At 40.3% G+C, this 26,328-nt stretch overlaps 1 protein-coding gene across 3 annotated transcripts in view; it reads right to left on the bottom strand.

Annotated features, from left to right (window-relative positions):
- Window positions 1-26,328, bottom strand: part of enox1 (ecto-NOX disulfide-thiol exchanger 1) — a 142,581-nt gene that overhangs the window by 39,647 nt on the left and 76,606 nt on the right. For 2 of the 3 annotated variants that reach the window (XM_085435367.1, XM_085435368.1), the window contains exons 3-6: window positions 15,218-15,366; window positions 14,406-14,540; window positions 1,388-1,555; window positions 205-411 (exon numbers count right to left, since the gene is read on the bottom strand). In XM_085435367.1, coding sequence (XP_085291493.1) covers window positions 205-411; window positions 1,388-1,555; window positions 14,406-14,540; window positions 15,218-15,227 — 520 coding nt within the window. In that variant the 5' untranslated portion in view covers window positions 15,228-15,366. Of the gene's footprint in view, window positions 1-204; window positions 412-1,387; window positions 1,556-14,405; window positions 14,541-15,217; window positions 15,367-24,821; window positions 25,080-26,328 lie in introns of those variants that run through there. The other variant, XM_085435369.1, reaches the window with a different exon arrangement.

Raw genomic sequence — 26,328 nt, 5'->3', positions numbered from 1 at the left:
CTATGGATACACCAAGCAAACCAAGCTACTCAGCCAAAGCTAGCATTAACAGATAACTAGCCAACTACCTTTTTATCCCAATATGGCCCGCTTTGTAAAAATCAAAACAACAACAACAACAAAAAAACAAACCAAGACAAACAAATGAAAACAATATCCGAACTGCAAACTTGAGGCATTGTATTTCCCAAGAAAAGTGCTCACCTGACAGGTAAATAGCCTTGTCTACCATGAACTCCTCACTGAAGCGGATGTGGCAGAAGTTCTTCTTGCTCTTTCGGATGGCGGTGATCTCCCCACATTGGTCAAACACTTCCCTGATGATTTCCTCTGTGGCGTTCTCTGGCAAACCCCCCACAAATACTGTCTTACAGCCGGGAGGGCGCTCCCGTGTCGAGGGAGGAGGAAGGTCTGAGGCACAATAAAAGGACCGGTTACATGATTATATGGCCATATCATCCACAGCTCTCCTGCTACACTGCAGTTTAAAGAGGAAAAGTATTGACTTTTATGTCAAGTTTGAGCAATTAAAAAGAAAAAAAAAACAACAACATTTAAATAATAACATCTAATATTAAAATAGATTCCATCTCACATTTATGCTAATTACCTAAGTTACAGCCTGTAAAGTCTCACCACTAGATATGAGCAGACTGCAGTCAACTGAATTCAGTTTTTTAACCACTTCAAATTCTGCTACATAATTCTAACTATGTTGGCTGCTGTAGGACAAACAACTCTTGTTGCCTTTCATCTGTTGTTTAGTGTACGCTCTCAGCCTGCTGTTTACCTCAGCTGTCAATACGTGTCAATGCATATTTTTCTGGATACAGTGATACTGAGGTGAGTTGTTGAGGATATCCGAAACTTTTCTGTTGGTAAGCTCTGCTGTTTTTGACAGTGTTAACTGCTGTCAGTCGGCATTAGTGAAACTTTCTTTGAAGTCGAGCTAACGTTATTGGACTTGGACATGTAGCGAATAAACTCTCATATGGTCTGAGAATGTAATCAAACTGTTTATGAGAGGAAAGCGTCATTTCTTTGGACACTCGAGTGTAACATTAGCTGGCAAAGTGTTATAAACAGCTGTTGTTGTTTAGCCAGCTCATTATTATCATTATATAAAAGATGGCGCTTGAGATGAGGAGGAAGAGAATTCAAAAATGCTTGTTGCATTGCCTCTTTCACATTTTTGCTTCTTTGTTGAAGGAGACAACTTCTGGACTTTTTTCTATTAAATAAGTATATAAACATTACTGACTGTACCTTTGAGCTAATCAGTTTACTTTTACTAGCCTGATTTTGCTGTCTACCTTTACTGCAAAAGTCACACCCCTAAAAGTTTTCAAGTAAAGTTTATCGGTTCTACATTAAAGTACAGTCTTACTAGGGTTCTGAGGGAAGAGAGTGCAGCTCTTGCAGTGGATGATCTCCTTGATGACGGGCATGTCGGGGGGAACGGGTGGAGGGGGGACCAGGCTGATTCCTGCTATCATGGGGTTTATGGGTGCAATGAGTCCCAGCCCAGGGTCGAATCTCTGGATACACAGAGAATCTGCATGACAGAATAACAACAGATTACACAACAAAAACCATAATTTTTCATACTTTCTTTTCCAGTACGTAAAGAATGATATAGTCTGATTTCAGTCATGCTAGCGCCATGTCTCTAGGGATGGTGTGTGTGCTGGTTGGTGAGAGATATAACATCTATCCAATGAATGGAATGATGTAATGTTTTGTAAAGACATTCACGGTGAGCAGAGGTTAAATTCAGTGACTTGTTCTAGCATCATCACAACGTTTACATTTGTGGCTGTGAAAGACACATTTCAGCAACTTTTGTTAGCAATCCTCCCCAGAGGAAATTCTCTGTCACTGTAATTGACAGTGACACTGTAATTTAGACCATCCAAGGTCTAAATAGGAAAATATTGAAAAGTCTAAATGTGTGAAGAAGACACATTTGACTTCATATTGTTGTGCTTTATTTTTAAATATCACTGTTATTATTATGAATATATGGGTATTGTGATGCCGCTGTTGTACATTTGCAATGCTTCACTTACACCTCAGTGATTGCCTCACAAGTTGGTCCTGAACTGGAGTTTCCACATGAATAAATTCCCTTTTCAAACGCTCATAGTTACCATCATTGGCACCGCCAAACTATTCAGGGGAATGGTTTATTCAGTACCAAGAGTTGGTATATTTAAGGGCCGTTATTAAACCAGTGGATGGTTTATTTATAGAGAAACAGGGCATATTTATAGAGGAAAGTGAGCTAAATCGGACAATAACCCATTTTTGTGAGAGGAGAAAACAAAAGCATTATTGGGTTATAATTGCACTTTAACATTTTTAAATCCTGTTGAAGAACCAATAAAACTGTTATTGTTGAGGTTTCTGTGTAGGTTCTTAGTTATCCAGGTCATGTGTGACTGTCGCTTTCTTTCCAAGCTCCTTTGACTATTGTTGAATTCATTAGGACTCTGGGACTTAGATGGCTGGAAGGTTGTTACCGTTAAAACCCGATTAGTGGTCATAACAAGAGCTCGTATATACAACATCAACCGCATATGCAGAAGAGAAAAGGAAATTAGTTAAAAAAGAAAAAGGAAGTATAAACCATCACTCCCTAGATAAGAGATAAAAGAAAAACTGGGGACTGGATCCTTGGAAAAGGACAAGAAAATATCATCTCGAGTGTACTAATGGGAAAAGCGCAAGGGAGGAGAGGAGAGAGAGAGGGAAGAAGAAAATCTCTGTTCTCTAGGACAAAGAGAAAGTGAGGAAGAAGGGGGAAGATAAACAGTGAGAGGACAGAGGCGACAGGAGCAATGCTTCAGCTGTCTGGGTGAAAATAGAACAGGCAGGTTGGAGGAGGGCGGAGCAGCATTGCATGTTCCTATCTTCAACACTGCAATAACAAGGGAGCGGGAGGAACAAACCGTCAGCAGAAAATCACCCCCACCACCCCACCGCTGCCCACACAGCCACAACACCACAGAAAATAAAGTGATTCAGATTACAGGCGAGGGAAGCTGTCACACTCGGAAAGGACAAACGTCCCTTACAGAAATTCAATAAAAAATAAACGTTTCTTTTTTTCCTGCTTTGTACAGAGGATTGATAGAATGCACCAGTGATTTAGTGCGAAGGCTTTTACTCCTGCCGGTCTGAACATTCAGCACACTGCAAGCCTTCGTTGGAAACAATCAGCAGCTCACAGGAAGCACAGGAAGTGAGGCGCTTAGTTAGCTTGGGATAAAGGGAAAAATATAAAATTACCAATGGTATTCTCAAACCGCTCACATTTCTTTCCTCATAGGCAAGGCAAGGCAAGGCAAGGCAAGTTTATTTGTATAGCACAATTCAACAACAAGGTGATTCAAAGTGCTTTACAGAGACATTAGAAACAAGAACAAATAAAAAGCATGATTTAAAATTTATTAAAACAAGCAAAAAAACTAACTAACTAATTAACAAACAAACAAACAAACAAACAAACAAACAAACAAAACAGTATATAAAATCAAAACAGATAAAATCAGAACAGTAGATAAAATCAGTAGTTAAATGTAAGTTTTGAAATTTAAGCTTAAAAGTGTGGATTTTGTGCTTTATTCAAATGCAGCTGAGAATAGGTGAGTCTTCAACCTGGATTTAAATAAACTGAGTGTTTCAGCTGATCTGAGGCTTTCTGGGAGTTTGTTCCAGATATAAGGAGCATAAAAGCTGAATGCAGCTTCTCCGTGTCTGGTTCTGACTCTGGGAACTGATAAAAGACCGGATCCAGATGACCTGAGGGATCTGGAAGGTTCATACTGGGTCAGGAGGTCATTGATGTATTTTGGTCCTAAACCATTCAGAGCTTTATAGGCCAGCATCAGAACTTTAAAGTCTATCCTCTGACGGACAGGCAGCCAGTGTAAAGACCTCAGAGCTGGACTGATGTGGTCCACTTTTTTGGTCTTAGTGAGGACTCGAGCAGCAGAGTTCTGAATGAGCTGTAGTTGTCTGACTGATTTTTTAGGTAGACCTGTAAAGATGCTGTTACAGTAATCAAGCCTACTAAAGATGAATGCATGGACTAGTTTTTCCAGGTCCTGTTGAGACATCAGATCTTTTATCCTTGAAATATTCTTGAGGTGATAGTAAGCTGACTTTGTTATTGTCTTAATGTGTTTTTCTAAGTTTAGGTCTGCATCCATCACTACACCCAAATTTCTCGCCTGGTTTGTGGTTTTTAGATGTATAGATTGAAGTTCTCTGGTGACCTGTAATCGTTTTTCTTTGGCGCCAAAGACTATTACCTCAGTTTTGTTTTTGTTTAGCTGGAGAAAATTGTGGCACAACCAGTCATTGATTTCCTCAATGCATTTACCAAGAGCCTGTACAGGGCCTCGGTCTCCTGGTGACATTGTGATATATATTTGTGTGTCATCTGCATAGCTGTGATAGTTTATTTTGTTGTTGTTTATAATCTGTGCCAGTGGGAGCATGTAGATGTTAAACAGAAGGGGTCCCAAGATGGAACCTTGGGGAACTCCACATGTGATACTTGTCTGCTCAGATGTGAAGTTACCTATTGATACAAAGTATTTCCTGTTTTCTACGTATGTTTTGAACCAGTTTAGTACAGTTCCTGAAAGACCTGTCCAGTTCTCCAGTCGTTTGAGTAATATGTTGTGGTCAACTGTATCAAATGCTGCACTGAGATCCAGTAAAACTAGGACTGACATTTTTCCACTGTCTGTATTCAGACATATGTCATTAAACACTTTGGTCAGAGCGGTTTCAGTGCTGTGGTTCTGTCTAAACCCTGACTGGAAGGCATCGTAGCAATTATTCTGTTTTAAGAAGTAACTGAGCTGTTGAGAAACTGCTTTTTCAATGATCTTACTTAAAAATGGGAGATTTGAGATCGGCCTGTAGTTGTTCATTTGTGTCTTGTCAAGATTGTCCTTTTTCAGTATAGGTTTGATTACAGCAGTTTTTAGTGATTCTGGAAACACACCTGATGATAAAGAAAAGTTGACGATCTGTAACAGGTCTGACTCTAAAGTCTTTGAGACCTTTTTGAAAAAACTTGTTGGCAGGACATCTAAACAGCAGGAGGAGGAGTTCAGTTGACCTAAGATGTCCTCCAGGTCTTTGCTGTTAATAGGTTGAAACTGTTTCATGGTGTTTAAACAGTTTTTTGGTGGACACAGTACATATCCTGGATCTGCTGTTGATGTACCAATTGCTTGTCTAATTTCTTGGATTTTTTCTGTGAAGAATTTGGCAAAGTCATTGCAGGCCATGGTCGAATGAAGTTCAGCTGCCACTGACACAGGAGGGTTTGTTAGCCTGTCAACTGTAGAAAATAGGCATTGCAAATCCCTTAAAACAAATGTGCCAAAACCTGTGGTTGCTGAAATGAGTCCGGTTCTAAAAGCATCTCACTCCCAAGAGATGGATGCCAGGTGACCATACCCAGGTGCTAGCAGAGGCTTCACCTCTGCTAGTTGAGAGCTTACCTGTGGTTAATTGCACCCAGCCAAAAGTTATGCTTTTGACAAGTCATTTTCATAAGTTAGGGCAGCAATGAAGCGTCTCCATTTTTGTCCTTCCTTACAGTAGCCAACTCATTTGTATGTTAGTCAACAATATTTATTACATATCTGCCTCTTTGCATCTATACCATACATGAAGGCAACTACTTCAGTTTGCAAGTGTTAGCCGATAACTTTACACTCCACCGGCTCGTCACTTCTGCCTCCAAATGACCAAGATGACAGAGGATTGATTAGATGCTAAAATGTTAGATGATATATATTCATCAAATATTTTGTGCCTCTCAGATAAGGTAAGTGATGCTCTTATTCATTTGTTTTAGATTGTTTTTCTTTCCATTCACAAGTAGATAAAGGTCTTTTGATGAATTTCAATTAAAAAAATGTATATAGCACCAAATCACAACAACAGTCAAGATAAGAACCAGGCTCAGAGAGGGGCGCCCGTCTGCCATGACCGGTTGGGGGTGAGGGGAGGAAGACGGGATGAAATACACAGTGTGGAGAGAGGAGCTGTAGTAGGGAGCAAAAAGGAAAGTTTTACACCTAATCTTAAAAGTAGAGAGAGTGTCTGTCTCCCAAATGCAGGTTGAAATATCTTGATATAGGGCCATCAGCCTGCAGCAGATATTCATGAGGATGGGTGTGTTACATATGGAACTGACAAAGATTCAGACTTTGGAAGGATGAGGACAGTTTTGGAGAGCATTCCAGAAGATGAATACTACTCCTTAGATTTTGTCAGTCCCCACGCTGCTGAGCTCAAGCTGAGATTTGCACAAAGGGAGTGATGTGGCCTGGTGCTTCACATCCTTCAATAAATAATACATTTGATTGATTATTAGATAAACCCTCCACATAAAAGCCTCATAAAAGCATTTCTTGGAGAAAAATGGCCTTTATGCTGGTAATCTTTGGTCAGCACAATGCTAATAATTCCAGACATATACTAATTTGTACTCAGCATTAGATCACACCGAGTGCTGCAGGGTAAAACACATTTTGTTTAGCAAAGAGAAAAATGCTTCATGTACTCTTTATTACACATCTTGAGGCTTATAAAAAGAAAAAAAAAAACACTTGAGAGATAATCCTCCATTAATCTGACCACATAGAGCCAAGATGCATTCAGAGATTCTTCAGGTCTTAGGAAAACTCATTAAAACGGCATCTGCGATACCCTCGACAGGTAAATTACACATCTCCTTGCCACACATTCATCATAATCACAAAAGGCTGGTTTTGTTCATAGCTTTTCCTCCAGGAGCCAAAGTGATTCAAGCCAGGTTCATTTCTCTGGCTGAGAGCTCTGCTGCGACTGCCAGACTCAGAAACAGAGGAAGGAATATAAGGAAGAAAAACACACACACACACACACACACACACACACACACACACACACACACACACACACACACACACACACACACACAGCCATGAAGTAAAAAGACAGGCTCTGACAGTAGAAAAACAGTGATCGTGCCTTTAACTGTGCTTATTTAGTACTATACACTGGAACCACTGACAGAAACGCGTAGCATTGACCGTGCTGCGAAACATCTGGCTGTGATTAACATCAAGGTGAGAGCTCATCAGTCACGACACACCCATACAATGAAAAGTGAGCATTTAAATGTATCCTAATTGTAATCTTAACACAAATCACACTGGAGCTCTGACCTACATGGCCTCGTTTTTAGCCCTTAACAAATGGGTCTAGGTTTCACACATGTTTCCAATACTTTACAATATCATAACAAATGACTCTGCATATTAGTTCAAAGTGTTGGTACTTGTAATAAACTTAAATATATATACTTTTTAGATTCTGGACTTTTTTAACTGCATTACATCTGTGCAATAGCTAGGGTTAGCAGGATTAACATTAAAGTTTGCTTCTTATAACACAGAACGACAGAAGCTGCAGTTAGGAAAGTTTACCTGCTTTATTTTTAGTCTTGAAGATTGGCCTTTGCACCTTTTGCTTAATGTTGCATTGTGACACTGTGGGCGTATAAGGAGACGAGACGACGAGAGGGCATCAGGTTCTTACAGGATTCTGTTTATTTTGTACAGATAACACAAAATGTGAAATGATGCAGCATCAATGGTCATTTACTTTTGTTTCAGGCATTGCTTCTGTTGATTCTCACTGTAACTGTAACTCAAGTTAAGTCCAAACTAATTTATAAATAATTCTTGGTTTAAGCTGCTCAAATACAGTGGGGCAAAAAAGTATTTAGTCAGCCACCGATTGTGCAAGTTCCCCCACCTAAAATGATGACAGAGGTCAGTAATTTGCACCAGAGGTACACTTCAACTGTGAGAGACAGAATGTGAAAAAAAAATCCATGAATCCACATGGTAGGATTTGTAAAGAATTTATTCGTAAATCAGGGTGGCAAATAAGTATTTGGTCAATAACAAAAATACAACTCAATACTTTGTAACATAACCTTTGTTGGCAATAACAGAGGTCAAACGTTTACTATAGGTCTTTACCAGGTTTGCACACACAGTAGCTGGTATTTTGGCCCATTCCTCCATGCAGATCTTCTCGAGAGCAGTGATGCTTTGGGGCTGTCGCCGAGCAACACGGACTTTCAACTCCCGCCACAGATTTTCTATGGGGTTGAGGTCTGGAGACTGGCTAGGCCACTCCAGGACTTTCAAATGCTTCTTACGGAGCCACTCCTTTGTTGCCCGGGCGGTGTGTTTTGGATCATTGTCATGTTGGAAGACCCAGCCTCATTTCATCTTCAAAGTTCTCACTGATGGAAGGAGGTTTTGGCTCAAAATCTCACGATACATGGCCCCATTCATTCTGTCCTTAACACGGATCAGTCGTCCTGTCCCCTTGGCAGAAAAACAGCCCCATAGCATGATGTTTCCACCCCCATGCTTCACAGTAGGTATGGTGTTCTTGGGATGCAACTCAGTATTCTTCTTCCTCCAAACACGACGAGTTTAGTTTATACCAAAAAGTTCTACTTTGGTTTCATCTGACCACATGACATTCTCCCAATCCTCTGCTGTATCATCCATGTGCTCTCTGGCAAACTTCAGACGGGCGTGGACATGCACTGGCTTCAGCAGCGGAACACGTCTGGCACTGCGGGATTTGATTCCCTGCCGTTGTAGTGTGTTACTGATGGTGACCTTTGTTACTTTGGTCCCAGCTCTCTGCAGGTCATTCACCAGGTCCCCCCGTGTGGTTCTGGGATCTTTGCTCACCATTCTCATGATCATTTTGACCCCACGGGATGAGATCTTGCGTGGAGCCCCAGATCGAGGGAGATTATCAGTGGTCTTGTATGTCTTCCATTTTCTGATGATTGCTCCCACAGTTGATTTTTTCACACCAAGCTGCTTGCCTATTGTAGATTCACTCTTCCCAGTCTGGTGCAGGTCTACAATACTTTTCCTGGTGTCCTTCGAAAGCTCTTTGGTCTTGGCCATGGCGGAGTTTGGAGTCTGACTGTTTGAGGCTGTGGACAGGTGTCTTTTATACAGATGATGAGTTCAAACAGGTGCCATTCATACAGGTAACGAGTGGGGGACAGAAAAGCTTCTTACAGAAGACGTTACAGGTCTGTGAGAGCCAGAGATTTTCCATGTTTGAGGTGACCAAATACTTATTTTCCACCCTGATTTACGAATAAATTCTTTACAAATCCTACCATGTGGATTCATGGATTTTTTTTTCACATTCTGTCTCTCACAGTTGAAGTGTACCTCTGGTGCAAATTACTGACCTCTGTCATCATTTTAAGTGGGGGAACTTGCACAATCGGTGGCTGACTAAATACTTTTTTGCCCCACTGTACACAGCAGGAAATTTGGTTCGCCCACCAGCTGCACTGGGCCCAGCAATCTTTAAGTCTTCTCTAAATTCATCAGGTCCACTTATGTGATGTCACAGGCTCCGCGTGCTTTGTCCTGCAGTGGTCTTTTTATATAGGGTCAAACAAACAACCTGCAAAAATCCAAACTACTATCAAGAAATCACCAAAGCAGACTGAGAGAACACAGATGAAACATACACACCAAAGAGAGATAAAAGGGCACAAGATGAACTGAAATGAGGCAGAGATGTGGGTGGGGAAAAGAACAAAGGGGAGCCACATGAGGAACTAAACTTCACAATAAAACACAAAGTAAACTCAGATCCACACACACATACTATTTTATTACTTTAAATAAAGTCTCTGAATACTATCAGCACCTCCTAGAAACGTATGAAAGCAGAAACACATGTTTCTGTGGTATGACCCTTCAAAAGACACATATCTGATCCACTCATCCGTCTTTTTTTTCTGTCCGCCTTTCATTACCTAAACGTTCCCTCCCTCCCTGTAGTTTAACAAGGGAAGAGAGCTGCAGATGTTGCCAGAGGTGTAGTCTCATCACATCATCAGAGTGAAAGAGCATGTCATCATTTTAATATTTCCACTCGGATCCACAGGAATTTGGTTGCTACGATGCTGTTTGTCCCTCCCTACAACAGCTCCTCTCTCCTCATTGTGGCTTCACTCAGTTAAATCCATGCATTCAATTATTCTGGACTTAACACACACACACAAACAACAACTCAACAAATCTCCCCACGTGCTCACATATTAAAGCCCCACAATGCAGCACTTATACAACGACAGCTCTTACATGGTAACACACATGCGACCATAAAGCTCAGACAAATCCCCACGTCTCAGAAAGACAATTTCGTAAATAGATCCTGAGGTGAAATTAAGCCCAGAGAAAGAGAAAACGAAACAGAGCAGCTAGACACAGAACTTAGTGTAGTTTTAGTTGAAATAACAAGTGAGAGCGGTTAGTCTGGAGCACAGCCACACTGTACACCCTGCTGAGGGACACAGAAAGCTCAGTTTTTAGTTGTGGCCTTGCATATATTTCTCTGGTTACACTTCATAGTCCGCCGGGCACTTTTTGAGGTATATGGTTTACATATGAAAAAAGAAGAAAAAAAAGAGAGAACAGAACAGCAGTATTTATTATGTCCAGATGTTTCAGTTTATATTGAGACGAATGCTTTTTCCAGCCCTGCCCTCTTTAGCAAAGTGTCACAGTTTGATATATCTGGAAAATTTCTGCCTGCTGATGCAAGAAGCACTCTGTTCTTATAACAACACACAGATTATAAGAAAATGTCCAGCGTTCATAATGATTAATATCTGCTTTGTGGTCCAGGAACGCTCCAAAGATTCACAGGAAGAATCTGTTGGGGGATAATTACAGTTTTTTACAGACGCCAGGACACATTTCTCAATACTTAGGTCACTTTTGCAAAACTCTTCACACAATCCTCCTAACTGACCGTCAGCTTGGTCTGTGAGTCTATGAGTCTATGAGTCTGTGGTGGCCAGTGCGATCCTCTATGCTGTTGCATGCTGGGGGAGCAGGCTGAGGGTCGCAGATGCCAACAGACTTAATAAACTGATCCGTAAGGCCAGCAATGTTGTGGGGATGGAGCTGGACTCCCTCAAGGTGGTGTCGGAGAGGCGGATGCTGTCCAAGATAAAGACAATGTTGGATAACACCTCCCACCCACTCCATGACATGTTGGTCAGTCACAGGAGCTCGTTCAGTGAGAGACTGAGATTACCGAAAAGCACCACTGAACGACACAGGAAATCATTCCTGCCTGTGGCCATCTCCCTGTACAACGCATCCACTTAACACACTGTTTGCTGCTACAACTACACATGTTTCTTTTCCAAATATTTATTTATAAGTGACTTATGTATGTATGTATGTATATATATGTATATATTGTACTATTCTTAGTTAGCGTATTGTCTGTCTTGTCTTAATGTTGGTTTAAAATGGAGCACTGTAACAAAAAATAATTTCCCCCAGGGATCAATAAAGTATTCTGATTCTGATTCTGATTCTGAAAGCAGTTCATTTCACATTCAAAATGCACTACAACTACCAAAACACTTCATTCAGGTCTCAAATAAACTCATTCTTCCAGAACACTAGCAAAGGTTGACAGCCAACAAACACACTTTGTCACCCACAAAACAATGACCTAAAAAACACTAACAACATGTAGCATTACACAGTGTTTTCTTGTGTAAAACAAGGACACATCTCTGTTTATAATTTCAATATATGTTACTGGAATGAATCAGACATCATGCAGAATTCGTTAATATTTGTTTATGTATTTTTATTTTTTTGCACTAAGTAATCCCAAAATACAAGAATTTGTATACACACCATCCACTGATACACATACAATAGTAATGCTATTCCACTCCATTTCTGGCTGGGTCCATGTTTACATCACAAAAAAACCTATTCAGCAGTTGTCTCCTTTTGTAATGAAATTGAAGGAGTAACATCTGTGTAGATGTTCATCTACAATGAGAATCAGCTGTGGCTGGTTAAACTGCATTTTTAGATTGGAAATATGTTTCAATAAAATATTGCCGTTGGATTTTGCTGTCTTTTCAAGTTTTGCATTGTGTTATTGTTTTGACCATGAGTTTAACAGTTTTGAAAACAGTATGTAAGCACATGCAAAATGTCCTGTCCGTACAAAGATTTTTGGCAGTTGTTGTGTCTGAGTGAGAAGATAATTCATGAAATTTGAGAGATGTAGTCATTGAATGCATTTTGTGCCAAAACAATGATAACTGGTCCTCAGTTTAGCCTACATAGACTTCTGTTGTGCTCACTGTGTGAGGAGTTTTGCAAACGTGACCTAAGTATTGAGAAATGTGTCCTAGCGTCTGTAAAAAACTGTAATAGGAGAGCAAAGAAAGGCTGCAGAGCAGTGCTGGCTGGTACATTTAGTGTTGGCTGAGAAGTGATAAAAGCAGTCAGGAAGTTACATTTAAGTTTTAGATTTGTTACTGAAACAGAATTAAATACAAGTATTTTCCAAAAATTTCTTCAGATTAAATAAAAGCCAAAAATTTTTTTTAAAGCAAGTGAAAGAGAATTTCACAAAGGATGAAATACTAGAAAAACATCCTATCGTTCTGACATGCTCGGTGGGTTTGTTGGGGTAGCAGGTTATTATATGACATCGTTCTCAATGTCATTGTGTCCTCATGCTAAATGTATGCATCATTGATTTAGTCAAAACAAAACAAACCAAAAAAAGATAGATGTTTGCACATGTGTTCAGGTCAGGTCCGACTAACTGCTTCATCCAGAATAAATAAATAATAATGACTAAATTCGTTTCAGGTTGCTTTTCTCCCTATCAAGTAACCAGTTCCATCGCTGAGCCGCAGGTCTTCCAACAATCCTCACATGGTTCCCATCCCGTGTCCCCCTCTGTAGCCAACTATGGTGCACATTTGTGCACACCCTGTTTTTCTTGTTTTGGACTGATTCACACGGATTCAGTGATATTTCTGAGCCCCAGGTTACAATCAAACACAGGACATGCAGGCTTGAATAAAAAAAGTTCAATGATACACCTAGGTTTTTACTTTTACCAAGAAATAACACGGCAAGGACAGGATGTACTAACAGCTTGTATGAGTGCAAAACTTTCTCTAAGCACAGGAGAACGTGGGATTTACTAAAGAAATGTTTAGTAAATGTTTAGTGATGGAAAGGCATGGTCAGTAATTTTGATGTATCCAGAGAACAACTCTCTCAACTCTTTTTGATTTTGCTCATTAATCAAAACATATTGATTCTTTTCCACTGCCTCACATCAACCTGACTTTCATGTTGTTTCCAGTCAGCACCAGATATGCAAAACTCACTTCTCCAATTTTTCTCACTGTTCAGTCTGTTTCTCAGGGCCCAGATAACAGGCTGTTATCTGGCTTACAGACTCAAGCCTTTTTAGTGCTGGTGGAAGTGGTGGGACCATAACATTACCTCGTGTGGTGAGTGATTTTATTTCCATCTGGAGAATTTGAGAGTCTCTTTAGGTAACATTAAGTGGTAATAACTGAAGCAATACAGCCCTTGTATCTTCTACATGAAGACCTGTAATATACATATCCACAGATTTATGGTTGCTGAGAGCTTCTGAAACTGAGACAATCAAATACAAACCAATGCATTCATTGGACAAACAGGGCCTGGATCCAGAAATGATCGAGCAGCATATAAGTTTATTCACCTTACTTAACATCTGTCACATATCCATGATATTTACAGAGCGAATACGACGACTTCTGATATTTCACAGGTGTTTATATAATTACTCTCTTTTTAAAAAATCCACTTAACTCCATCCTCGAGGTTTTCGTAACATGAACGTGCTGCTAGTTAACAGGCCACCTGTTGTTTTTTTCTCACATAAGAGGTGATAGGGTTAAAACACTGAGCTGCACTGCTAAAATTCTGCTAAAATGAGAACATGCTTCCTTATTTCCATGATTGTACTTGAAGTAATTGTTTTGAATGAATGAGACAAATGAGCCAAGAACTTTTAATTATTGGTAATCTAAACAGTTCAGAAAATGTTGTGAACCTGGGTGTCAGAACAGAATCAATCACCAGTGTGACAAAAAAATTCATTGGTGAAACCTCAGTAACACAAGTTGGACAATGTAGAGTGGAAGTTTGTAGGGTAAGGATATGATTCTGAATAAACAGAACCAGCCCTTTAAAATATTCCTAAATCAACCTTCATATCCATCCTTGGGATCAGCTTGGGATATATATATATATGATGATGATGGGCTGGATAAAGGGTAATAAAGATGATGATAATTGCTAGGGTGTAATCCTTTCATTGATCCTTAAGTCAAATAAAAAGTTTGCATACAACAAAAATATTCAATATAATTAACCATCGATGGTTTCCAGTGAAATAAATTTTGTAAAGTTGAGAGTAGAAGGTACCTGAAACCAGCTGCTGCCCGCTGATGCCCATGGGCATGATGCCCAGGTTGTTCATGGCCGTGGCCCAGGCTCCATGATCAGCGACAGGAACACTAATGTGGTTCTGCTCAGCACCCAGGTTGCCTACACCATCAGCTGTTGTAGCAGAGACAAGCAAAACACATTGAATGCAATACAGGATGAAACTGCATTAAATGAGAAGGTAATATTTTCTGGGAAAGGGTTTTAAAAAGTGTGGGGATAGCTCGTATTACAAAATTCGATATTGCTTTTCAATAAGCTACCAGTGTGACTGTCTTGTACAGAAAGCGAAGTATTAAGCCAAGCTCACAAGTGTTTTATAACGAGTCTTTCAGAATCAGCCGGCACACTTTGAGTGTTAACTTAGCAAAGTTTTAGCTGCAGGAGTTCCTGAAGGCTCCTGTGATAAATTCTGCTGTAGAAAATAGATCCATTCACGATAACAAAAGGAGACTGCAGAGCACAACCGGGGACAAAATATGTCAAACAGCCGAGTATTGCTGTCACAGAAGATGAACTCAGAAATGGTCAGAGGAAGTTATTTTGATACTTTCAATCCCCTGTAACTGACAGATCAGGCATACAAATGTGGAGAAAAGGCTTCAACAAGGAGGACTGTCTTCCACGTGGATTTATGCTATCTCTGGGAAACTTTCCCAACAGAATCCTGGCAAAGTTTTTTCTCTCCTTTCTTGCAAAAAAAGGAAAAAACACACACACACACACAGAAGAAAAACATGGCCTAACAAAGTTGGCCTATCTTCAGAAAGTACAGTAAATTCAATATGTACCACTGGCCATAGCAGGGGGTCTTTTCTCTCCACTCTCTGCAGTCCTGTCATCAGATCTTTCCTCCGGCTGACGGTAAGATGGAGGGATGGATTATTGGCTGGGAGAACACAGGGGCCCATCCACTCCAAGCCACAGTCACAGTCCACCTCTGGAATACAAAAAAAAGGAAGTTAAGGACTTTGAAACATGGCAAAGTCCAAAAAAAATCCTTGAGACTGGAAATGAATCACTAAGCCAGAAGTTGATGCAAGAGCAGAGAAATCTTTAGGCAATTAGGAAGAAATGCTCCAATCCCAGCTGACTTTCTACCAAGAAAAGAAGCTTAAAGCACACACATGTACACACACATATACTGACACTTAAGCAGCAGTTTCTAATCTTAGAAAACACACAGAACTGCGATATGAACTCCTCTCTCGCTGTTTAATACGCACACAGACACACACTTTATGTGTGTTGTTAGTGGGCCGGCATCTCGCTCATTAACAGTTTCCCACCCCTGCGCTGAGCCGAGCTGTCGACGCCACACGGAGAACATCAGAGGAACAAACTGACAGCGCTCGGTGACGCTGAACAAATCCCACATTTCTGTGTGACAGGCCGGTTTTTCAGCTGCATCCATACCAATTACAAGCAGGAATCATGCAAAGCAACAACAGCACCATTGTTCCTGTGTCTTGACACCCACTGTGACCGTTTCTATAATTATGCTTTTCTTATTCAGTATAAATTTCAGTCAACCCACCACTTTGGTCCACATTGAGCTATATCAACAACTATAAGCCAGGATGCAATGAGGTTTTGTGCAGACATGATCCAAAGACGATGTGTTACATTTTCCCCCTTTGCTGCATTTACTGCATAACGTATATGTATAGAACTTAAAGTTTTAGCTCTTGGTTGAAATGTTTGGGTTTTGAACGGTAAATGGATTCTTACATAGTGCTTTTCTACTCTGCTGGAGCACTCAATACACTTTATACAACTCACGTCAGCATTTTTCTATGCTTAAGTGCTTTCAATATAACATTCACTCTATGACAGAAGCATCAAAGACCAAGTTGGAGTTAGTATTTTGTCAAAGACTGGAGCAGCCAAGGATCAAACCATAAACTCTCCAATTAGCAGATGACCTGCTCTACAGCCACCCCAAGCTTACAGTACCTGGTGTTCCCAGGCGGTCTCCCATCCAAATACTAAGCGGGACTGACCCTCCTTTGCTTCTGAGATCAGACGGGATGGGTGTGCTCAGGGTGGTACAGCTATAAGCTGTGTTTTTAATGTGTATCAATGCATTTTGCCTCTGCTTATGGCACTCTATTGATTCATGTAATCTAATTATTCTGCCATTTAAATAGAACACTCAAGAAAATTACATTTTGATCTCGAAGGACCAGCCAGCTATTTTCTTTACTAATTTACTATGCTATGGGTCACTGATGGCTGGAGACCCCAGTATGCACTGCCACTAAGGAAGGGAAGGTTAGCAAGCAATGCTAACTAGCCTCCACTGGTCCAATTAGTGTCACAGGGGAAGTGCGGAGCAACATTTTGGCTCTTGGTAATTTAACTCATTATTGGGGATGTCATTTTATCTGGACTAACAGAAAAAGAAACAGAAAGCAAATAAACTACATTTAAATTTATAAAGGGAAAGACTTTAAAACAAGTTTGCTTTTTTTCTTGTCAGTGTTAAGGTAAACCAGAGATAATTCAGATAGACCTAACCTTCAGATCTGAAAAGTCAAGTAGGAAGTAGTTTTGAAATTATATATTTGTATGACTTCATTGTTCAATGATTAATGACATTAGAAAACAAATTTGTAAAGAGTTTAGAGTTTCAATTGATATTTTAAAGTCTTCCTGAACACACCATGGCATTCATTTAGTAAATTCAAGATCCATTTAGAGTAAAATAGATTCTAAAGCAGGATGCACTTTATGCCATTGCTTCATCACTGACTAGTCGACTCTCAGCCTGATCAACTCCTTGCTTACGTCCAGTTTCAACATATAAAGATGGCAATGGACAAAATGCCAAATGTAAGGAAACTTCCAAATGGGCTACTTCCATCTTTTATTTACATTTTGTGTTTTTGTGTACAACAGCAACCAGAGTTAGTGGCACTCCAGTGGCATATTAGATGTGCTTTAATGAGGTCTGACTCTGCTGAGGCTCATCTTTGGTGGGTTAATTAATGACCTATATGTTGGTGCTGGCATGTTTCCATCTGTCAGAACAGCAGCAAGATTTCCATTTCCTCGGTTTTTCACATTTTACACTGAGCTGGTGTTTAAATTATGAGAGCAGCAGTCAATAGAGGGAAAAGAAGGTCCTTCTGGCTGTAATTATTACTGACACATGTGAAAAATGACCCACATGTGCTTTGGACTCATTAAGCAGGTAATGTTTAAATCACTCAACAACAAGAATGATGATTTCTATAAATATGTTGAAAAAAAGGGTATGTGTCTTTAGAGGACTATAAAAGGTTGTCCTATCTCGAAGCTGCATTTGTCAGGAGTAGACTGTATCTTTGATGTAGGATTCAAAGTGTTTGACATGCTGAACACGTTGCCCTCACTCTCTCTCTGTCAGCCCACTCTGCTCTGCAGTAATCACCATTATTCACATCTGACACCAGGAAACCAGCTGAGCCCCGCAACACATCCTGCTTTAATTGAGACACAATCATATCGATGACTTTTCATTAATGACCGCACACTACGACGTGCGGTTTAGGGAGGCCGAAAGTTAAATTCCAAAATGTACACTTTTCTCGCTGCAGTCATAAATCTTAATTATAAATGTGATGATTGGACAATATTTGCAGTTTCAGTGAAAATGTTTGCCTTTGCTGCAGGCCTCATCAGAACAGATCGGTTTTGTTTGTGTCACTGGCACAGTCTCAGCACTGAGGAGGCAGCCAATCAAATACCGCCGCACTGAAGATTTACATGTGTAGAGCATATAGGACACGTGTTTAAAGTAAATGAAGATGGATGATTCTCACATATCAGAGCACAAAGATGCACAGTCATTTCCAAAGAGACGAACCTTTAACCTAGACCCCGAACTGATCCCTCAAACCACATCTTAACCTTGAAAGAGCCTGATAAAGGAATGAGGACCTGAGAAAAATGTCCTCACAAAGACAGGCGAACCTAAGCACACACACATCCTGCAGGCAGAATTAGGTCCCCGGCGATACGGCGGGGGGATTGTGGATGAAGCAAAGGCTTTTGACAGGCTGAGGAGGCTGCTTCGCTGCAGCATCGCAGGAAGTTCACACGTTTAAGAATGATTTATCTTGCATAAAAAAGGCACTTAGCACAATAGCAGTTTGGCTCCGAAGACGGCCTTGTCTCCAGCACCACCAGCAGACTGCGTCACTGTATAGCAGACTCTTGTAATGTGATACTGCACTGCTTATGCTACACAGTTAGTCACAAATTAGACTTACATGTGTTTAAATGCTGCATATTATTTATGAAGCCAACAGAAGTTACGTTTAAACGTGTCAATAAAAGTCAATAAAATTTCAAATCACACAAAAGAATAGTAACGACATCCACAAAGTTGACTGACACAACACTGTGTGTGACATTAACAAACTCCAGATCCTAATGACTTTGGTTTGCTGCTCAGCAGGTAATTGTGTGGATGCTTTAAGCATCCACACTATTGAGTTCCTCTTGGGACTTCCGTACACTTTTTGGCACTTAACTACTTCCACAATTTTCAGCCGATTTTCACCGTTCAAATTTTAAAATATTCTGCTATTTCTGCTAATTCCTGCAATGTCTTTTGGTATTTTTCACTATTATACTTTTTAAAATATTAAGCTTAATTTGTCCCATTGAAATGAATGGGAAACTTCTGCAATTCTGCTAAAATTTGCTTGTTTCTGAAACTTAACTACTTCCTCATATTTTCACGTAGAACAACCATTCAAACTTTAAAATGTTCTCAAATTATTGGGCTATTCAGGTATGATTCAGCTTTTTCAAATCTTTTACCGTTTTACCTTTATGCCTCTTAAAGTTTTCAGTTGCAAAATTGTGATTTTTCACAAAATACATGCGTTGTTATGGTTGCTATGCACTTGGCTTCCAGTGTGCCACTGAAGGTTTTGCAGTCTTCTCTTCATGTCCGAACAACTTCTTGCTACTTGCTCAATCTTCACTCAACTTCCACAAATTATACATCAAAACGTAGGTATTTTTGCTGGGTTTCCGAAAATGGTCATTTGTTTGAGGGGAGTCGTCATTATGAGAAATAGACTGCAAAAATCCTGTGTCTCTCTGTGCTGCGTGCACCTGTTTTGGCGGGAAAAAGTGCACAGGCTCTCTGATTGGTGGATTCAAATTCAGCAGCTCCAAGGCTGCTTGACTGAGCTAGAAACTTACTTCTCTCTCTCTCTGTGTGTGTGTGTGTGTGTGTGTGTGTGTGTGTGTGTGTGTGTGTGTGTGTGAGAGAGAGAGAGAGAGAGAGAGAGAGAGAGAGCGAGAGAGAGGAAGCCTTTTTATGGGATGATCTCATTGTAAGATTCAAATTCAATATATTTAGACTGGTTGACTGAATTGGATCTTGTGTGTGTCTCTCTCTGTGCATGTGTGTTTCCATATGTGTCCATATTTGTGATTGTGTGGCTGTTATATTTTTTTTTTGCCAATTTTTTTCATTTAACAAGTATATTTGAGGGACCCTCAGCATGTTCAGCATTTTTTCAGCTGTCCATTTTGCTTTTCCAATTTTTCTGTTTAAGTTATTACTATTGTGCTAAATCATACTATTTATGCTATTTTATAAGATTTGTGCTAAATATAGTATTTCTGTCAAATTATAGTATTTGTGCTAAAACATAGTATTGATTTAAAATTACAATATTCATAGTTCATCACAGTGTCTCTGGTAAATCACAGTATTTCTGCTCTGTTGTACTATTTTTCTAAATCATAGTGTTTCTGTAATGCTTAAGTATTTTTGGCTAAATATATTCTTTCTGTTATCTTATACTATTTCTCCTAAATTCTTGTATTTTTGAGAAGTTATCATGTTTCTGGTAAGTTACAATATTTCTGCTAAGTTCTGCTATGCTATTGTATTTCTGCCAAGTATTATGTTTCCTCTAAGATATTGCAGTTCTGCTAAGTTATTCCATTTTAGCAAAGTTCCTTTGCTTCTGCAAAGTTTTTACAATTTCTGCAACTTTTCAGCTTTTTCAGCTAGTTTTTGCATACAGCTTCAGCTTTAAAGCATCCACACTGCATTTTCGCAGGAAATGCAAATCTTTCTAGTTCACAATTGCTTTTATAGCTTTTTCTCTGAAAGCTTTTTCAGTGAAAATGAGCCAAATCAGTAAAGTTGTGGATTGGATTGGATCCAGATCTCAAGCTTGCCTGAATAAAACTATTTTTTTGTTCCAGAGAGGCTTGAAAAGTGGGGATGAAGGAAAACACATTTACAGTTATGGCAAAAAGAAACTCTGTTCCTTAGCAGGTTTTAAATTATGAAAAATACAGCCTCAGATGAACAACAATATGTGACACATCAAAATTAAGCTAAAGTACAGAAGCAGTCTATGAAAAAGTATTAAGCACTCTATAAAAGCAGGGGTTTGCTGGTCTGGAGTTCAGGTTTTTTCAACACAATCGTATGTAGGAGATACAAAGCAAAGACTTAAAGAGAAAAACTTTGCTGCCAATCAGTCTGAGAAGAGTTATAAGGCTAATTCCAAACAATTTGAAGTCCATCATTTAAAGTTGTTGACAAGTGGAAGTTATATAAGACCAATCTTCCAAGCAAATTCAACCCAAGAACTACACATCAGGCTCTACAGGTCTCAGTTAGCAAGTTAAATGTTAAAGTTGTAACTTTTTAAAAAAGTTTTATACAATTAAAAAAGACTGAACAAGCATGATTTGTTTGGAAGAACAGACATGACCAAAGTGGCCAGATGTTTGGCCGTAATGCACAGCACCACGTTTGGCAAAAACCAAAGTCAGCATCTCAGCACAAACACTTCATACACATTGTCAAGCTTTAGGTTTGTTTTGCAGCTACAGGACATCTGTACCTTGCAGTCAAAAAGTCACCCATGAACTCCTCTGTATAACAAATTATTCTAAAGTCAAATGTAAGACTGTCTGTCTGACAGATACAGCTTGACCAAACAGGACAATGATCTGAAGCTCAACAACACCCAACAAAAATATTCTAGTAGGACTATAAGAGGGTTGCGCATAAACAAATGCTTACAAACCTCAATGAACTGAATCAACACTGTTGAGAAGAGTGGGCCAAAATTCCTCTGCAATAATGTGAGAAACTGATCGAATTAGAAAACAAGCACTTCAAGCAACTTGAAGTTACTCCTTCTAAAAGTGTTTCTGCAAGCTGTTGAATGACATTGTTTACTCGGTTTTAGTACTTCCTTTTTAGCATGCATGTACATGCTAACATCATCAGATATTGTCTTTGAATGAATACCATTCCAATGTAACATGGTCTTCTACAGACAGAGAGTTGCCCTATGTTTCCTATCTTCTAAAAATATACAGTTTTATAAGGCTTAGTTGTCATTGGTTATTTTACATTTAAGCCAGTGCAGTCATTGTCTGCTGAAAGCATTTTACATTGTTGCTTTATTCAGAAAGGCATTTAATTTTTTGCAGTCTCAATGTTGACATATCAGGAGAGATTACGGCATGCATAGTTGGTTAGAGTTACAATGAAAAGGGCAGTGTTGGGTAGTGATGGGACGTTCTGTATCGAGGCTTCGGAGCGTGTGTCGAGTAATGGAGGGGGCGTTTCCGCGAAGCGCGTATCGAGGCTTGCTTCATTTATGGGAGGAGCTGAAAATGATGACGTCCGAAGCCTCGCTGCCCGGCTGTACCACGTGACTGGTTCATGAAGTGGTTCGAACTTTGCCGCGAGCTATGACAGCGATATAAACCCCTCAGACTTCATTCAAAAATGTGGGTGTTTGATGGAGAGTTGCGGTTAGTGTGAGTTTGGAGACCGTTTGGAGGTTTATGAGAGTGAGGAGAGAAAGTCTGGAGAGAATGGAGCCAGCTAAGAAGAGGAGGATGTCCTCCCCTGTGAGGGAACATTTTGATCTTATTCCTCCCAACAAGGTATGTAAATTTCTACAGAAGATGTATTTTCATGATGCTGATGGTGCAATACAATTTATGTTAAGCTGTCTTTACTTTTGTACAAGGTGAAGTGTTTGCTATGTGCCAGGGAGCTGGGATATAACAACAACACCTCATCCATGCTTAGGCACTACAGAGCTTTGCATGAGAATAAGGGGAACACCGATTGTGGAGCAAGACCAGGTGAGCCATCAAATGTCAGGATAATATAGCATGCAGTAATGTTACTAAATGATATAACAATATTATACAACTGTAATAAGTTACGTGTGTGATATTTATATTTGTGCTTTGTCTTTATTGTCTTTCCTCAGGAGAACAATCTCAAATAGATGAAGACCTGGTCAGCATGGTGATTGAGGACTCACAGCCATTTAGCATTGTGGAGGACAAAGGATTCAAAAGACTTGTTAAATCATTAAATCCTAGCTATGTTCTCCCCACTAAAAAGGTCGTAAAAGCAGTGAAAATTTAGTTTTTACAGAATAAAATGTGAACAGGCAGGACTGAGGCTCAAAGCCTCAGTGTGTAGCTGTCCATACCTCAACGTTACAAAAGCACAACTACTGTCCACACCCCAACCACACCTCACCTCACAGTAAATGATCATTTCCATTTCAAGCATTTCCAAATAATCATTTCCCATACTGCCACTATAAATATACACAGTATACTGCCATCACTACAATATACATGTTTTACACACTCCTTTTGTTGTTGACATTTACAGGCTGTGTGCAAAATGCCACACTCTTCAAATTCATGCCAGCTATTATTTTTACGTCCAGTAGGTGTCCTGCTAGAGCAAATGAAGCTTCATGAAGCTTCGCGTTGGGGTGAACCAATTGGATGAAAAGCTTCAGTGCTTCATGGGGCTTCATCTGCCCATCACTAGTGTTGGGAAGGTTACTTTTAAAATGTATTCCATTACAGATTACAGAATACATGCCCTAAAATGTATTGTGGCGAGCTCAGACAAGGAGGAGACGGAGGTATCGTTTGGTCTTGCTTCCCGTGAGCTAGCCAGGGAACACAGCCGTTTATTGACATCTGCAGAAGAACAGTGCCGCTAGCTAACTGCTCAGTGCGGCAACAGCACAGCAACTGTCACTACCCGATCCGTACCGGAAACCCGATCGGTACCCCGCATGCGCGAAAGGTTTCTACTTCCGGTCGTAGCGTTTTACGATAGTTATGGGTCAGAGTATCTGTTAAGATGTTAAGAATAACAATAAATGTTTGCAATAATGAAGCATTTCAGTACAATGTAGACAAAAACGAAAAATAAAAAGAAAGTTACGGATCAGGACTCTCCGATCCTTACTGCGCATGTGTAAAGTCTGACCGTACAAATCGGGTCTACCCGATCCGTACCGCGCATGTGCAGTGTTTTCTTCTTCTTCTGTTCGTTTAATGGCAGTTTACTCCCCAGTGTACGAGGATACCGCCACCTGCTGACCGAGCGAATAAACCCTATTATAAACTGAATTATCGTCATTACAAACGTGTGTTAAATCTGATTTAGCGATAGTCGAGTGTGTTTATGCTTGTCTGTGAGGAGAGGATTGTTGGAATAGTGATGATGATGTGCGCTATCACTGTCAATTGTCAGTAAACACTTCATCTGGCTGATGAATCTACACGTGAGATATTACAAAGTCTGCATTATTAACTCTGTAATTAGGCGCCATTCTTCTTATTTTACGGCGCTGTTGCTCAATCGGGGGACGCTCTCTGTTGAGGAGAAAAGCATGAATTTCTTTGTATACGGATTATCCATTGTTTAAATGTCCCGGGCAGTCGAAAAGAAGGCAGAGCTGTTGAGAAATGCTAGGAGCTAACTGGGCGCTAACCGCATCATTCAAATATATTGAATGTCGCAAAGAGAGGAAGTGACGTAAGATTTGCGCATGCGGGGTACCGATCGGGTTTCCGGTACGGATCGGGTAGTGACAGCAACAACAACACAAAGGGCGCCCTCTGACCCCGGAAGGACACACTGTCGCAGCCAGAGGGCGTCACCCGTCACCATGGCAACATAAACAAAACACAACTGTACAAACAGAACCCCGAACAGTCCTGACCCGCTACAGTATTCTGTAATGTATTCCATTACGTTACTCGATGAGAGTAACGTATTCTGAATACTTTGGATTACTTAATATATTATCATGCTGTTTACAACTATGTTAATGTACTATTGCTGTGATATTTATTACTGTTACTGAAGGTCCGCGGCTCCGAACCCGTAGTAAAGGGACCTCTGACTAATACGGCAGGTTCTGTGTCGGGCTCGTAGCCGAAAAACAGCTTTACTTTGTTGTCTGGGTCAACTTTGCTTGCAAGAGACAAAGAGGCGTTGAAAGGCTGCTCCAACGGAACTTATTGTTTCGGAGGAAAACACGAACACAGTGTACAGTCGAGTCTTAATAGCTTACTTACAACTGGGCTCATCAGGCACTCTTCTTGGCTGCAGTGGTTATTATTATATTTACATACTTCCAGCTCCCGTTTCTGCTCGATGGCAACTTGTACTTTTCCACTCGCCTTTTTCTCCCTCCTCGCGCTCACGGGCACATCTCCCTGCAACACGGACTACACTGCCCATGAGGCTACATTCTTTAGTTTAGAGCTATGCCTGTAGCATTCTCCCTATTAGCTTAGCACAACAACAACAACAAAAAATGCGCTCTCTCACCCAGGAAACACGCAGAGAGAGAGCGTCTCCTGTAACCTTGGCAACCGTAACGCTGCCGCCTGGAACAACAGAACGTAGCTGTCAAACAAAACCCAAACAGTCCTGACCCGCGACAATATGAAACAGGAAAATACCGCCGTGTAATCCATTTATTTCAACAAAGTAATTGTATTCTAAATACCACCTTTTTAAACGGTGACTGTAATGGAATACAGTTACTCATATTTTATATTTTAAATACATAACGGCGGTACATGTATTCCGTTACTAACCAACACTGGAAAAGGGAAACAAATATATATGTATTTTACAAACAGCAGCTTACAGTGAAGACAGTGCAAGACTCAACAACACCGTCTGTTCAATAATGATGCAAACTTTACCACATGTATTGAACAAAGTTCTCAGAATACTTTAAGCAATAGTCATTGCTGCAATCTATTTGAAAAAAAACAAACAAAAAAAACCCACATGGTGATATCAGTATCTGCCAACCGACATTGCAGATGAGCTCTACCAAAACACTGATTACAGCTTCACCAGTAAAAGAATTACAACATGCAAGTTTACCTAACAATAGTAATCAAGAATGAATATTAGGAGATGTGCTGAGTCGCTAATATAAAAAGTTGAGGTGGCTTTAAAGGAGTTTCTGAGTTTGCATGAGCAAGATGGTGGCAGTGATGCAAAGACATCTGTTTGATGGAGAGCTTCTGTAAAGAAATGGCCTGTATTTGTATAGCGCTTTACTAGTCTCTAAGGACCCCAAAGTGCTTTACACAACCAGTCATCCACCCATTCACACACACATTCACACTGGTGATGGCAAGCTACATCGTAGCCACAGCCACCCTGGGGCGCACTGACAGAGGCAAGGCTGCCGGACACTGGCGCCATCGGGCCCTCTGACCACCACCAGTAGGCAACGGGTGAAGTGTCTTGCCCAAGGACACAACGACCGAGACTGTCCAAGCTGACAAAGAGGCAGTCAGAGCTGCTATCATCTCCTTCTCTCTGCTTTCTCTGAGCAACACAACACTTTAACACTAACACACAGACACACGCACACAAACAAACACAAACACACTCTATATCCAGGTAAGAATCACATGTTTAATGGGCCACAGCAGGCAGTTACTTGAAATCTACACTGAAGCAAACACCTCCAGCCATGTACCGTCTACAGCAACTGTCTCTTTTTTCAGCTGCTTGCTCGTTTGTCTCGACCTGCTTTGGCTAATCTGTCTAATT

The sequence above is a fragment of the Copadichromis virginalis genome, linkage group LG16 (assembly GCF_057382275.1).
Source record: "Copadichromis virginalis isolate Kocher_CV1m ecotype Utaka linkage group LG16, C_Virginalis_male_GT1.1, whole genome shotgun sequence".
Lineage (NCBI taxonomy): Eukaryota > Metazoa > Chordata > Actinopteri > Cichliformes > Cichlidae > Copadichromis > Copadichromis virginalis.
The sequence above is the reverse complement of the archived record's forward strand: the minus strand, read 5'-3'. Positions and strand labels throughout refer to the sequence as shown.